Source organism: Gorilla gorilla, chromosome 5 (assembly GCF_029281585.2).
Source record: "Gorilla gorilla gorilla isolate KB3781 chromosome 5, NHGRI_mGorGor1-v2.1_pri, whole genome shotgun sequence".
Classification (NCBI taxonomy): domain Eukaryota; kingdom Metazoa; phylum Chordata; class Mammalia; order Primates; family Hominidae; genus Gorilla; species Gorilla gorilla.
The window spans coordinates 189,856,581-189,872,118 of record NC_073229.2 but is presented as its reverse complement, the minus strand read 5'-3'; the positions used below and the strand labels follow the sequence as shown (position 1 = coordinate 189,872,118).

The 15,538-nt window shown below is 36.0% G+C and overlaps 1 protein-coding gene across 5 annotated transcripts in view; it reads left to right on the top strand.

Annotated features, from left to right (window-relative positions):
* Positions 1-15,538, top strand: part of PDE10A (phosphodiesterase 10A) — a 332,525-nt gene that overhangs the window by 109,218 nt on the left and 207,769 nt on the right. For all 5 annotated transcript variants that reach the window (XM_031012517.3, XM_055391784.2, XM_055391783.2 and 2 more), the window contains one exon: positions 14,604-14,732. In XM_031012517.3, the coding sequence (XP_030868377.2) occupies positions 14,604-14,732 (129 nt within the window). The remainder of the gene's footprint in view (positions 1-14,603; positions 14,733-15,538) is intronic.

Here is a 15,538-nt window from a genome sequence, read left to right as displayed (position 1 = left end):
GCTATTGTGAATAGTGCCACAGTATACATACATGTGCATGTGTCTTTATAGCAGCATGATTTATAATCCTTTGGGTATATACCCAGTAATGGGATGGCTGGGTCAAATGGTATTTCTAGTTCTAGATCCTTGAGGCATTGCCACGCCCCATAGGTTAGGCATATTGTTTGTTATATATTGCATATCAAGATATGTCTGATTCATAGTAGGCACTCAGTAAACACGTACTGAGTAAAAAGAATCTCAACACTTAGAATTAATCACGTCAGCTATACTTCATGTTTCTGTTCATTGTACCCTTATCGACCTTGCAGCATGCTTATCCGTCTAACTATTCGTCTTTATTTGTCTTCGTTTTTTGAGTTCCCTTATTCATCCTAAAACAAAATACAATGCCTGACTCATAGTCAGACTTCACAGTATTTTTAAATGAATTACATTGCATTGGGGAAATATAAATAGTAATATCCTTTTATAGAGGAAGTCTAAAAGAAATTCTTGGGTGAATTGATAATCAAACATTTTTAAAAAGGTATATTTGCTAGCAAAGAAAGAAAAAATATGACAGCTTATTTATATAGAAAACCTATGTATTCTGTGATTTTTCTTTGTTTCAATTCTGCATATGAATATCATGATTTTTAAAAAACGTATTTTGATAAGTGGAAAGGAATAGTTTATAGAATGCCTAACATATGTCATTCACTTTTAGGGTATAATTTTTAAAGTCTTTAAATAAATGATAATGTTCATTTTAAATAATATTTTACTAAATGGGCATAAGAAATTATGGTTGTTATTCTTCTTGCTTTCTTTAAATCCCAGTTGAAACTGTGATCATGAAGGTTATTAATTATGAATCGGTATATAAGTCTCTTTCTTTGGTCTCTCTTTTCTCCATTTTTTGTTTCTTTTCCCACCAGATTAAATTATACTACCAGAAACCTATTTTCTTATCTTTCTTCTTTAACATATTTTAATCTCTCTTAAAACAGTGGATACTATAAGGTTTATTTCTATGGGAGTATTTATCAGAATTTTTTTTGTTTTTCGACATGGAGTTTTGCTCTGTCACCCAGGCTGGAGTGCAGTGGCACGGTCTCGACTCACTGCAACCTCCGTCTCCTGGGTTCAAGCGATTCTTCTGCCTCAGCCTCCCGAGTAGCTGGAATGACAGGCACATGCCACCATGCCCGGCTAATTTTTGTATTTTTAGTAGAGACAGGGTTTACCATTTTGGCCAGGCTGGTGTCGAACTCCTGACCTCAGGTGATCCACCTGCCTCAGCCTCCCAAAGTGCTGAGATAACAGGCATGAGCCACTGCACCCGGCTCAGAATTTTTTTTTTTTTAAGATTTATCAAGGCTTTACTGAAAACCTCAGTAGACAGTCATAGATTTTAAATTCTTATTTTAAATGTGGAAAGTGATTCTAGACTCCCAGGCAAGGCTGTACTTGCCCTTTCATAGCCGATATGCTTGTCCACAGGCTCATTGTGTGCATTGTGGCTGAGGTACAGAATGTATTTACTTAGCATTAGGCTTACTTTGTATTTCATGGCTATTGTCCAGCACTTGAGAATTCACTTTCACTTTCAGGTGACAGAGAGTTGGGTCTTAGTGATTTGGTTAATGTTATCATATAATGTAATAACATATCTGTTACCTTCAAAGTTAGTGACTATTGTCCCCTTTAATCCAAATTAGCTAGCACATCTCAAGAACCATTTGAACTATGTCACAATACAAAGAAGGGAACTGTGTCCATCACAGCTGTCTTCAAGGCAGAAGCCTTGGACTTCCTTGTATTACTTTGACCAAACCCTTGGCCCCTTATTCTTTTCCTGTTTTTACCCATTTTGATTCATTGACTGTTTTGTGTAAGCTCAGCTCTCAAGGTTGAATATTTGCCTTAAGCTGGTCTTAACCGCCAGCACTCTGTGGAGTGTTGTTTTATGCAGTTGACCCTTGAACAATGCAGGGATTAGAGGTACTGACCCCCCAGCTCAGTCCTGCATATAACTTTTCCCTCCCTAAAAACTTAAGTACAAATAGCTGAATGTTGACAGAAAAGCCTTATCAATAACATGTTTATTAACACTTATAGTTTCTACATACATTTTACGCATTTATGACATACCTGATTTTTTTCTTAAAAATTTTCAGTATTTCTAGGCTATGCAGTTCGTCTGCAAGTTTTTTCAAATTGTTGAAAATCTCCAAAATTTTTTCCAGTATAATTATTGAAAAAATCGGCACATAGGAGCAGTGCAATTCAAACCTCTGTTGTTCTAGTGTCAACTGTACTTGTCTTTGACTTCACATTCCTCTGGCTTGTTCCTTGTAGCAAATTGGCTGGATCCAGCCTTGGGCACCCATCTCTGTGGGTTCTGCCTGGAAGCTCTCACATTAGACTGTCTTGGTATCTTTGAGGTTAGTGTGTGGGTACACATTCCAGTTAATATGATGGCTAGCTAGACAATTTCTGGATTTGATACTTCTCAATATAAGCATCATGGATGTATCTAAACCATTAATTATTCTGAGACACACCTAGATGAAATATTCTTAAATATAGGTAAATAGAGATTTTATTATCAATATATCTAAAACAGTAGCATGGTCTTTTCTAACAGAAAGGCATTTCTCTCACAATCTTAATTTCATAATATTTCTTAATATAATGGTGCTACTGTTTTGATGAAGATAGATGTTACTGAATTAACTGTCACAAGTCACTTAGTATGTGCTCAGATGTTTGCATGGATTATAACCCTATGGAGTAGGTACTGTTTTGGGGCCCATCTTTTGTTTATGGGGACAGTGAGGCTTACAGGGTTAAGTGACTTTCTTTTTTTAAAATTATTTTTTTAAAATGTTGTGGGTACATACTACATGTATATGTGTATGGCGTACATGAGAGATTTTGATACAGGCATGCAATGTGAAAGAAGCACATCATGGAGAATGGGGTATCCATCCCCACAAGCTTTTATCCTTTGAGTTACAAACACTCCAATTACATTCTTTATTTTAAAACGTACAGGTAGGTTATTATTGACTATAGTCACCCTAATGTGGTATCAAACAGTAGGTCTTATTCACTTGTTCATTTTTTTGGTGCCCATTAATGATTCCTACCTCCTCCAAGCCCCCTAATACCCTTCCTAGCCTCTCTGGTAATCATCCTTTTACTCACTGTGTCCATGAGTTCAATTATTTTAATTTTTAGATCCCACAAATAAATGAGAACATGCGATGTTTGTCTCTCTGTGCCTGGCTTATTTTACTTAACATAATGATCTCCAGTTCCATCCATGTTGTTGCAAAAGACAGGATCTCCTTCCTTTTTATGGCTGAATAGTACTGCATTGTGTATATATACCACATTTTCTTTATCCATTCATCTGTTGATGGATACTTAGGTTGCTTCCAAATCTTAGCTATTATTGTAAACAATGCTGCAACAAACAGAGGAGTTCAGGTATCTCATCGATATACTGATTTCCTTTCTTTTGGGTATATACCCAGCAGTGGGATTGCTGGATCATATGGTAGCTCAATTTTTAGTTTTTTGAGGGACCTCCAAAGTGTTCTCCATAGGGGTTGTACTAATTTATATTCATACCACAGTGTACAAAGGTTCCCTTTTCTCCACATCCTCGCCAGTTTTTGCTATTGCTTGTCTTTTGAATATATGTCATTTTAACTGGGGTGAGATGATATCTCATTGTAGCTTTGATTTGCATTTCTCTGATGATCAGTAATTTTGAGCATCTTTTCATATTCCTGTTTGCATTTGTATGTCTTCTTTTGAGAAATGTCTATTTAAATCTTTTGGCCATTGTTTGATTGGATTATTAGGTTTTTTTCCTGTAGAGTTGTTTGAGCTCTTTATATATTCTGGTTATTCATCCCTTGTCAGAGTGATAGTTTGCAAATATTTTCTCCCAGTCCATGGATTGTCTCTTCACTTTGTTGATTGTATCCTTGACTGGGCAGAAGCTTTTTAACTTGATGTGATTCCATTTGTCCATGTTTACTTTGGTTGCCTATGCTTATGAGGTATTGCTCAAGACACTTAAGTGACTTTCTTAAGGAAAATAGCCTATATTTGAGCATCTCATGCCTCAGAACCCCCAGTCCCCCACCGAGTTACTGTAGATCTGGAATTATATTTATGCTAAAGAGATGGGAGCATTAAATCCTTTATATAACATAACCTGTGCCTGCATGTCTTGTCTCCATTTGAGACTTCACTTTGGAGATTGGTTTTCTGAGTCACAGAAAGGGTAAATTTTGGTGGGTTTAAGCTTACTCTTAATAGTGCTATCAAAAAATGTTTTTCATCTTTATGTTATCATTTTGAGCAGCTCAAGTTTGTAGTTGACTTTCTCAGTTAAAAGAAACTTTCATTTATGTTCTTAGGAGAGAAAGCAAGTAATTAATTTCACTTTGGTTTAGAAATACAGCAGTATGGAATTTATCTTCTGATAAATGCAAATTGTGAATGTGGGAAACAATATCTTCTCTGCAGCTAAGGCACCCCTTAGGCTGTTAATTCACGTGAAATAAGTAATCAATTATGTAGGTCAGAATACTGGCAGTATATTAAACCAAGGCTCATTAAATGACTGCTTTCTAGGTCATAGACCAATTCTCTTTCAGTGGAATGTACTTGGATGGAAAGACATTATTTTAGGTGATATGTTTGGGGACAAGGATAGTTATTATAAGGCATTTGTTTTTAGTTTGCTTCCTGTTTTTCCTTCTTGGTTAAAAATGGTATCAGTACTAGTCAATCGAGTTAACCAAAATCTAAAGAAACATCTCTTTGTTTCTACCAAAACTTTCAAGTTATTTTAATGATAGTGAAAACTGTTTACGTCTGTCACCTGGATAACCTCCATTCATTTCCATATAAATGACTTTGCCTTTAAAAAAAAGACACCCCCCCCCAAAAAAAGAAATTTAGAGCCTATCTATCTCTTAATCAGTAAGTGGTTAGAAAGAACTGTTATATAAATTGTTATGTTAATGAAGTTTTATGTAAAGGGTGACATATTACATATTTAAACTCTTTAGATGAAAAAAGGAAAGTGAAGATAGAAGTAAGAGAAAGAAAAGAATCTCATCTAGGCTTGGGCAGGAATGGGAATTTAAGTAGGTACAGCAGGCTATGAGAGGAGGGGTCTTTTGCTCAGGTACTTGCTGTAGGATTTGGGATTCCTGGTGGGTCCGTCTGTGATCTTGTGAACTGGGCCGTTTTCAGCAAACAAACCTATACCACTCCCTATTAGTCTTCTGTGAAATCATACAAGACAAGGGATTACTAAGTAACTAATTCAATTGATGATAGTCTCTGTGTTTAGGGTCCTCAGAATTACCCCTCAGTTTGGTGATTTGCTGGAAGTACTCACAGGACTGGGCATGTAGTACTCAAGGCTATGCTTGATGAGAGCCGAAGGATACAAAGCACAATCCACAAAGGGAAGAGGTGCACTGGGTGAAATCCAGGAGAGACTTGGCACAGGCTTCCGAGGATACCTTCATTCCTCCAGCAGTGACGTCTAACAGTGTCTGTCTAGTGTTACCTACCAGGGAAGCATGTTAGAGACTCAATTCCCAGTTTTCTTATTGGGGGTTGGTCAGGTACACACCCTCTGCCTGGCATGTTCTAAACTTTCAGACTCCCAGAAGGAACGCAGGTGTTCAGCATGAACCCATATTGTTTGCACAAATGCACAAACAGTCTAGGCACAGTGGCCTGGTCTTTAGTTAACTGTTGACTGGGAACACCCCCAGAGCCAAAGTCCTTGATGCCAGCCAAGGGCTGACCTTGGAAGCAGCCTTTCTAAGTAGAAGAGCACTGTCAGGTCTGCTGTGTTAACCCCTTTTCTGCCCAGAGCCAGGCACTGTGCTATGTAGAGAATGAGACAGATCATGGAGTTTATAGTCTAGCTGAAGAGGCTGAAGTCTAATAAATTCCTACTAATAAGTAAGAAATTTCAGCTTTTGATGACTGTCTTGAAGTGTAGGAGGAGGAGGGTACAATGAGAGTATAGTGCAGTGAGTGGAGAGTGTGTGGCTAGTGAAGGTAGCTCCAGTGAAACTGCCTTTAAATTGGCTAAATGTCTCACTGAGCCGTAAGAGAGGAGGGGATTGAGGGCAGATAGCAGCGAAGACCGTGGATGAGGAGAGGAAAGGAAGGGCTTGGCATGCTGGAGGACTGAAATGGGGGAAGCATGGGGCTAAGCGGCATCATTGCTACTGACTGCTCCCTTTCCATCCTCCAGTTAGACTTATTTTCAGACTAGTCTTGGGTCTCCAGGGGGCTTCTGCTACAAAGATTTCTTTCCACCTCTTTATCAAAGCCTGAGATTAGCAGTCAGATTTTTCAATTGATAATTTGAGGTAAAAACATGTAAATTGTAATTCCAAATTGGAGCTAGCCCTGACCAATAACACTCCTGTTAAAGTGTAATAACCTCAGACGGGAGGAAGTGTAAAGAAACACAAGGCAGTTTGGCCTTAAGAGCTGACATCCTGGGCTTATATCTTCATTCCAACCCTAATTATTGCTTCTGTGGCCAATAGAAAACTGCTACAATTATTTAACTTCTCTTTGCTTCATTTTCCTGTTATATATTTTGGGGATTATAACTCATTTATTAAGTAAATATTTTGAACATTTTCTGTGTGCCACATACTTAGTTCTCTGAGGCTTACCTGGGCTAGTATGTGTAACGTGTATAACATAGTATCTTATATGCAGAGAGCATTCAAAGTAGGCCAACAGTTATTAACAAATGCTATTAGCTGTTTTATCTTTTTGGTGGGGAAGGAGGTGAAACAGTTGTAGTATAAATGCATGAGCGGTAAATACAGAGAAGGAGGTGTATGAAGTTGAATTTTGGGATTCTGAAAGCAAACTTACCTGATTTTAAAGTTATACATCTGCTGACCTTCATTTGCTTTTGGACAAATAAAGGAAGGTTTTACATGATGCATATGTGTACAGCCTAGAACAATCGTATGCAGTTGGGGAGAACACACACACAGGTTAACAAGAACATTGCTGATGAGCAGTGTGGTGGTATAACACTGCTTAGTATGACACAAGATACGTTTTCTTTTAACTTGACAGATTTTGTTATTAAGTTGCTACAATTATTTATACAGAAATATAAAGAAAATTTACTACTTCTGGTATATGTTTTGGAATTGTCTTTTGAAACTAATAAGATTTTTTAACGTAAATGTGTATATATACTTATCTCTTGGTGCCTGGAAAATATGAAACCATCTCATGCTGTGAAAGGTCTGTAAAGTTATTGGATTTTCCTTTCATTGAACATTTCAATTGTGGGAGGATGCACTGTCTGCTCATGTAGCCCATTCCAGTTACAGAAGCCTTGTTTCCTAAACATTCTGCCTGAAGTTGAATTGTTATCTGACTTCCTCAATTATTAATTCTAGTTTTGCCCCCTGGGTTTATGGATGGAAAAAACAAAACAAGATATGAATAAACCAAAAATATCTTAACCTGTTTTACTTAATAACATTCAGATTAAACAGCAATGCCCATCAATAATCTTGTGTTCTTCAAACTAAACATTTGTACTCATTCACCCATTCCTCATATGACATGCATTACAGCCCCCTCACAGTTCAAGCTGTTCTTTGATAACTGGACTATTATAGTTCAGTAATTAATAGCATGAAATGGTGGTATTCTCCCCCAAATTTATCTTACAGTTGGACTGACACTGTAAGAAGCTGAAAATGATTTTACTTATTGTTTGTATCTGGGCTAAACACAGAAGAAATTACAAAATTGAGATAATTATTACAATAAATAAAAGATTATTGGTTACATATACCTTAGAATTTTTTTAAAGGTTTTTCCTAAACTAGCTGAGTTTAGTTACTGTGAGATAATGGAAATTTAGTGTATTTTCCCTTTTCTGTGATTGAGGAAGGACAGAGGGCTTGAGATAAGATACCTAATGTGGCAGAAAATAATTCTTTTAAGGTCAGGAAGACGTGTTTTAGGGCATGTAAAAGCACTGTGATGTGGGATTGTGGGAACCAGAACTCAGGTGTCATGGGCGAGAGGCATAATGGGAGAGGAGGAAGGATATACTGGATACTTGCCATATGCTTTTGACTGGTTTTTAAAATTAATACAGACACAAAATTGGGATCTTTCTCCACAATTAAAATGGTAGAATTAATACTGAAAAATGCTATTTCCTAATTCTTACAATAGATCCTTTAGTACCTATGATTACTAATTTAACATTATTTCTTAGAATGAGTAAAACAATAATTCTTTAGCCTCCGATTTGAAACTGACTTTTAAAATAAATAATTTTTATAGATATTAAGGTGATGAGACTTCAGAAATAATAAAGGCTTTGGCTTATTAGGATAATATATTGTCATAAAGACACATTTAAAGACATATCAGAAATGAACCTAATTTGCATTCAGTTGGTGACATAGCCACAGAGAGTTGAATATTTCAAGTGACTTTAAAACATAATAATGCAGCCGCGCGTGGTGGCTCACGTCTGTAATCCCAGCACTTCGGGAGGCCAAGGTGGGTGAATCATGAGGTCAGGAGATCGAGACCATCCCGGCTAAGACTGTGAAACCCCGTCTCTACTAAAAATACAAAAAATTGGCCAGGCGTGGTGGCAGGTGCCTGTAGTCCCAGCTAATCGGGAGGCTGAGGCAGGAGACTCCCTTAAACCCAGGAGGCGGAGCTTGCAGTGAGCTGAGATCACGCCACTGCACTCCAGCCTGGGTGACACAGAGAGACTCTGTCTCAAACAAAAACAAAAAACAGAAAAAACCGTAATAACTTGTATATTTGTCGTGGTTATATATCTTAAAGGATAAAGAAACCCACCTTATATGTTTGTTGTGTGATAGAACAATGAATGATTATGTAATCTAGTTCCATTTTCCTGAAATTGAAATACTTCTATTTACTGAAAGGAACTAGAGATCCTGAGAGAAAAAGTACGACTCTATGTCTGGGGCAGAAAATGAACAAGAGGAACCTAAGATATCTCATACTAGCAGAGGATGGAAGCTGTTGAGATCTACTAGGTTCTTGTCAGAATGACTGAACCTGCTTGAAGAGGCTCCTCCACCTGTCTGCAAGATGGGACAGTTTGAGCACCAGTTAAGGATAATAGTTACAATGGAAGAAACAGATCAAATTTATTCAAATATATGGTTTCGTAGTAATACTGTTATTTTTTAGTTGTTTACCCATGGGAGAATGTTACTGCATCCACTCATTATTTTCAAAACTGGTGAACAAAGGGGAACAAATTAAGCATTTGTCTTGTTTGATCTAGATGAACTGTCCCACCGGACAACCACGTCGTAGATGAAGCTAAGTTTCTCTTCATATTATTTCAGCTAATAAATGAAGAAGGCATGATAGAATGAGGAAAATCACCATTGTCAAGCCCTACTGAATTAGTCACTCAAGAGCCACTAATGATGCTGACATCACAAAAAACTTCTGACAGAAGTGTGCAGTAACACTGACCAAATTGTACCCCAAATGGAACCTACATCTCTTCAGGCCTTGAGGTCTAATGTCAATTTTCAAGAAATGCAGAGAGCGGAGGAACATGCTAAACCCCACAGGGATAAAGTCAGAACAATCCAGATTGAAGTAAACCATAGGACTAAAAACCTATTTTATTCAGAAATAAGTTATAATGGGGGGAAAGTAAGAGATGGAGGGGAATATTATTGGACCAAAGAGACCTAAATATAATTTAAAAAATGAAATTCCGAGCTACTGCAACATGTTGAATTTACTTGTGTCCTAGTTCAGACCAACAAGCTGTAAAAAAAAAAAAAAAAAAAAAAAAGAGATTTAAAGCCTGGATATTTTTGATGGAATTAAAAATAATAATTTCTCTTTAGGTGTGATAGTAGTATTTATGGTTAGAATAGTTTTATCTTTTGGAGATACATATTGAAATGTATTAATATGTTAAAATTTCTTGGATTTGCTTTGAAATTATATGAGAGGAGAGTAGGTGGTAGAGATGGAAAATATTGGCTATGAATTGTGATGGTTGAAGCTGGCTGTTGAGTACATAGGGCCATTATTTTTTTTGTGTGATTTGATAAAAGTTTTAAATGTATATTTATACATATGCATGAATAGGCAAAATCTTCATCTGAAAAAGAAAGTTGAATTTGTGGCTTGCAGAAAGCAAAAACCAAAAGGGTAGCATAGGAATGTGTTACGTTATGAGAAGCTTGTAAGATTTCTGTGAAGACAGAAGAAAAGTAGCCTCAATGCTACTGTATTTAAAAACAAAGATATAAAAATGTATCATTGTTGATGTTATTTATTTTTACTGATGTTTTGCATTATTATGCATGGAAACTCAAAGGTGCCATTCCTTTTCATCACTGCTCTATGGCTCAATATCAAAATGTTGATCTAGAGATATTGATGTGGTGTTTATCCATTTCTTTAAAAGAGTTACTCAGAAAGAAAATAAAGTTAATTCTTATCTACCCCTCAGGTTGCTGGCTGAATTATTAGCCATAGAAGCAATTATCTTTACTAAAATATTCATCAGTCTTTATTATGCCTTTTGTTATGTATCTTCAGGTCAGTGTTAAATCTAACCACTACATGTACCACTCTGCTTTTCAGTTTGGTTTTGTTTAGCTTGTAATCCTCCATGACAGTTTCCATGGGCATTTGCAAATTGCACCGCGAAAATTAATGAAATTCATCAGCTCTTCATAACTTACCCTGATCATTCAGTCTATCAATACCCGTGTGCTTCTCTTCTATCATTTATTACTTTTAACCTGCCCCTGCTCATGAGTACTCCTGCCAGATGTTGAAAAATGAAATGAAAATGAAAGTCAGTTTAATTAGTTTTATCTGTTTCCACTCTGGCAAAATGTTATGTAGATGAAAGGATGTAGTTTATTAGCAGGAATGATATATTTTAAAATATACTCGTTCAAATATACACAATTGCTTTGGAATAGTTGTCTGTATTTGTCTGTCTGTGCGATTTACTGGTAGCAAATTTTAAATCATCAGCTACTCCAAGCTTATGTATTTTCTGTTCTTATCCTAAATTTAGCTGTTTCTTCATGGAGTCTTGGTTCCTTTTATTGTACACTGATACTAGCAACCAAGCTCTAGGTGCTGTATGTATGCAATTATACCGGGATATTGTTGCTTCTAGGCCCTCTCAGCTAACATAGCAAAGTGAGACTTGTGTGTATTTATGAGATATACGTTATCTACCAATATTCCTATATGTAACCATTTTTATTTGTATTGTCATACATGAGTTCACTGATATCTCCAACTTTAATTCATTACCACATGGATCATTCTGAACTCTTCCTTTTGTTTATGTGTAACATCTCACTCTACCATTGAGAAATCTTGTCCCCACCATCTACCACTCATTTGTTTAATTGACCAGTGTCAAACTGTACCCTCTTGGGACAACAACTTTATCAACTAGAGTGTGGTGCTTATGTACAGTTTATTTTGCATTTACTCTCACAGATCCCACTTATTTTCAGAGTTCTATAGGTTAGCACCTTATCCTCTGCCACCCGCTTCAGGGAGGTTGTTTTATATGTTTTATATTACATGTGTAATACATTTAGATTCTTTTGTTGCATTATGCTTTCCATCCTGAGATCCCCTGACCTTGTAATTGAGTTTTTAAAAATTTACATACATGATAGTTTATTCTTAGTGCTATAAAGTTCTGCAGATTTTTGGCAAATGCATAGTGTCATGTATTCATCATTATAGTGTCTTACAGAAGAGTTTCATCATCCTAAAAGATCCCCTGTACTTTGCCTATTCGTAATTTGCCCTTTCCCCTTGAACTCCTGGTAGTTACTGATCTTTTTACTACCTCTGCAGCTTATGCCTTTTCTCCAGTGTTGTATAGTTGGAATTGTATAATATGTATCCTTTTTAGACTGGCTTTTCTTCTCATAGCAATATGCATTTAAGACTCATCCATGTTACTTCATGGCTTGTTAGCCCGTTTCTTTTTAGTGTGAAATATTTAGTCGTATGGATGTATCACAGTTTGTTTTTCCATTTGTGTATTGAAGGACATCTTGATTGCTTCCAGATTTGGGTGATTATGAGTAAAGCTGCCAAAAACACTCACATGGAGGTTTTTGTGTGGACATAAGTCTTCATATCCATTGGGTAAATGCTTACTAGTGAGATTTTTGGGTCATACAGAAAGACTCTATTTAGCTTTGTAAGAAACTGCCAAACAGTCTTTCAAAGTCACTGTAGCATTTTGCATCCTTATCACGATTAAATGATAATTTTTGTTGCTTTGCATCCATGCCAACAATTGGTACTGTCAGTTTTTTTTTTAATTTTAGCCATTCTAATAGGTGTGTAATAGAATCTCATTTTTGTTTTAACTTCAATTCATGATTAACAAATGAGCGTCTTTTAAAATATTTATTGCCATATCTATATCTTCTTTACTGAAGTGGCCTTTGGCCCATTTTTCAGTTGGGTTGATTGTTTTCTTATTGTTGAGTTTAACGAGTGTTTTTTTGTTTATTTTGGATGCATATCTTTTATCTCATGTAATTTGGCAAATATGACTTGTATGGTAATGCACTAAGATGAAATGAGATGACAAGTCGGAATGAGTCAGTTATTACTATATTTTTCAGCCTCAGTTTCTGGGAAAATGTAGAGTAATAGTAACACAAAAAGGAAAACCAAGAGTTAAAATCTCTTTGGGAAGAAGTGAGAAGGAGATAACTCATATAGTTTTGACTTAAGATGGAGCTTGAGGTGATGGTAAAATAGCTAGACTGGAGATTAAAAATATGTGAAGATTCCTGATTTAGATTTTGGTGTCATCATTATGGATTGTTGAAGAGAAAGCAGAATTCAAGAGCAATTAGAAAGTTAGGATAAGAATTGTATAGCCTTGTGTCATGGGAGTGGCAGAAAGAAATTTTAAGAAGGAATCAATATTGAATATGGAGGACCTAAAGAGAGCATGAAATTTGCATTATCTATCTTCTCAAAGGTCAAGTGTGCTATCAGCTTACTGTAGTATCCTGCATCTTTTGTTTTTAGGGACTATAATTTGCTGTGCCAGGAGAGCACTTACTTACTTTATTGAGCCAATTATCTTTAGCATTTTATAGAATTTCTCACACTGAATTTTACACCACTGGGGCTCTTTTGCAGGGTGAATATAGCCAGAGATCTTATTTTCATTTGTCTTATACAACTCTATTTGTGTGTTCGTATATGTGTGTGTGTGTGTGTGTGTGTTTAAATTGACTATTTAACTACCAATTTCATTGAAAGAAGTCATTTTCCTTTTCAGTTATACCATTCTGTTGTAGAATCCCAACAGTTGTGACTTTAGTTCCCAGCAGAATTAATTAACACATATGAATTCTCTGCTTTGTCTGTTTGGGAAAACATACAGCCTACTCTCTGGAGTCATAAAGATATGCTTCCTTTCCTTCTTTTTTTTCTCAGAGTGCAGTTTTTCATTGCCTTTTTTTTTTTTAACGTAACCATCCCTAAAAAGGGTAATTTATTCAAATAATTCACAGAAAAGATACAGTAGTAAAAATAATTCCCGTCACTGAAGGATAATTATTCAAAGCCTGTTTGTGTTTGGGGTTGTTTAATGAAATGGCATACCAACACAAAGCACCAAATTGAAAACATATACTTTATATGTGAGATATGAAAACATGAAAATACTTTGTTTGGAAATCTTATGTATATTCAGTACTTATCATTGGACTATGAAAAGTATTTCAGTGAAACTGACTGCATACACAGACTATTAATGAATAAATGTCAAGATTATTCTGAACTGAACATTAGTTATACCACTGGGTTTAATGACTTTGAGAAAAAGGAAGGATTTGTGTTGTAAGGCAATAAAAGATAATTTATTCATTTATTTATTAAACAGTTTGTAGCACCTATAATGTTTCAGCGCTACATTTTCCTGTTTACTACTCTTGCTAGAGTTTCACTTGCTTTGACCACTAAATCTATGGTAACTATATACCGAAAAAATAAGTACTCTGTAAGCCTTAATGTACAGCATTGGATCTTGGCATTGGTTCATATGTAACTCTAAAATTTATTGCTAGAAACAGCTATGTAACATGATGTAATATCTGTAGTTTAAAATTGCTGAACTAACTGCATTCTTTTTTATTGTGGTCATACACACACACACACACACACACACGTATATATGAAAAATGGTGTTTTTACCATTTTAAATGCTGTTTTAAGCATACAATTTAGTGGCATTACGTATATTCCCAATGTTGGGCAGTATTCACCTGTCTAGTTCCAAAACTTTGCTGTCACTCCCAGTAGAAACTCTGTACCCACTAAGCAATAACTTCCCCTTCCTGCTCTTTCCAGCCCTCTCTCCGTTAGATGAGAGGTTGCTGGATCTTAGCATAATGTGTTGTGATACTATACCTTTCATTGATATGAGGATGTTGTATAGGTGAATTTTATTCTTTTCAATTCTTTTACAGGTTTGACAGATGAAAAAGTGAAGGCATATCTTTCTCTTCACCCCCAGGTATTAGATGAATTTGTATCTGAAAGTGTTAGTGCAGAGACAGTAGAGAAATGGCTGAAGAGGAAGAACAACAAATCAGAAGGTAAGGTCTCATGTGGATCTCATTTTAAACCAGCTTTTTCTATCTTACGGCAAAAGATTAAGCATTTAATATATTCTAGAGAGCAAAATATAAAGTAGACAAATATTAACACTGTAATTCTATCAGAGTTATTCCATTTAAAAAGATAAAGTAAGTTAGAGAAGAAATAAATACAAAAGAAAGATCCTTGACTAATTAAAAATAAAAATTTGGCAAATCTTGAGAATTCAGTTGATTAAGATACAACCATATTGAAAAATGCAGAAGTCAGTATTATAATTGATTTTATTTAAGGATTATTTTTAGTGATTAGATAAACATTATTCATAGTATGTATTTCAAAGATACTATATTTTACAAAGATAAGTCTTTTACAAAAAGAAATCCTTTACAAAAACAAGCCAATATAAAAACAATTTTTGTATTGGGAAAGCACTGTAGACTTGGCATTTGACTTTCATTCACACTCAGACTCTAGAAGATTTGTTGTCAGTAAACTTTCAGTAAAAAACAAGTATATCGGCCGGGTGCAGTGGCTCACACCTGTAATCCCAGCACTTTGGGAGGCCGAGGCGGGCGGATCACGAGGTCAGGAGATCGAGATCATCCTGGCTAATACAGTGAAACCCCATCTCTACTAAAAATACAAAAAATTAGCCGGGCGTAGTGGCGGGCACCTGTAGTCCCAGCTACTCAGGAGGCTGAGGCAGGAGAATGGCATGAACCCGGGAGGCGGAGCTTGCAGTGAGCTGAGATCGCGCCACTGCACTCCAGCCTGGGCAACAGAGCAAGACTGTCTCAAAAAA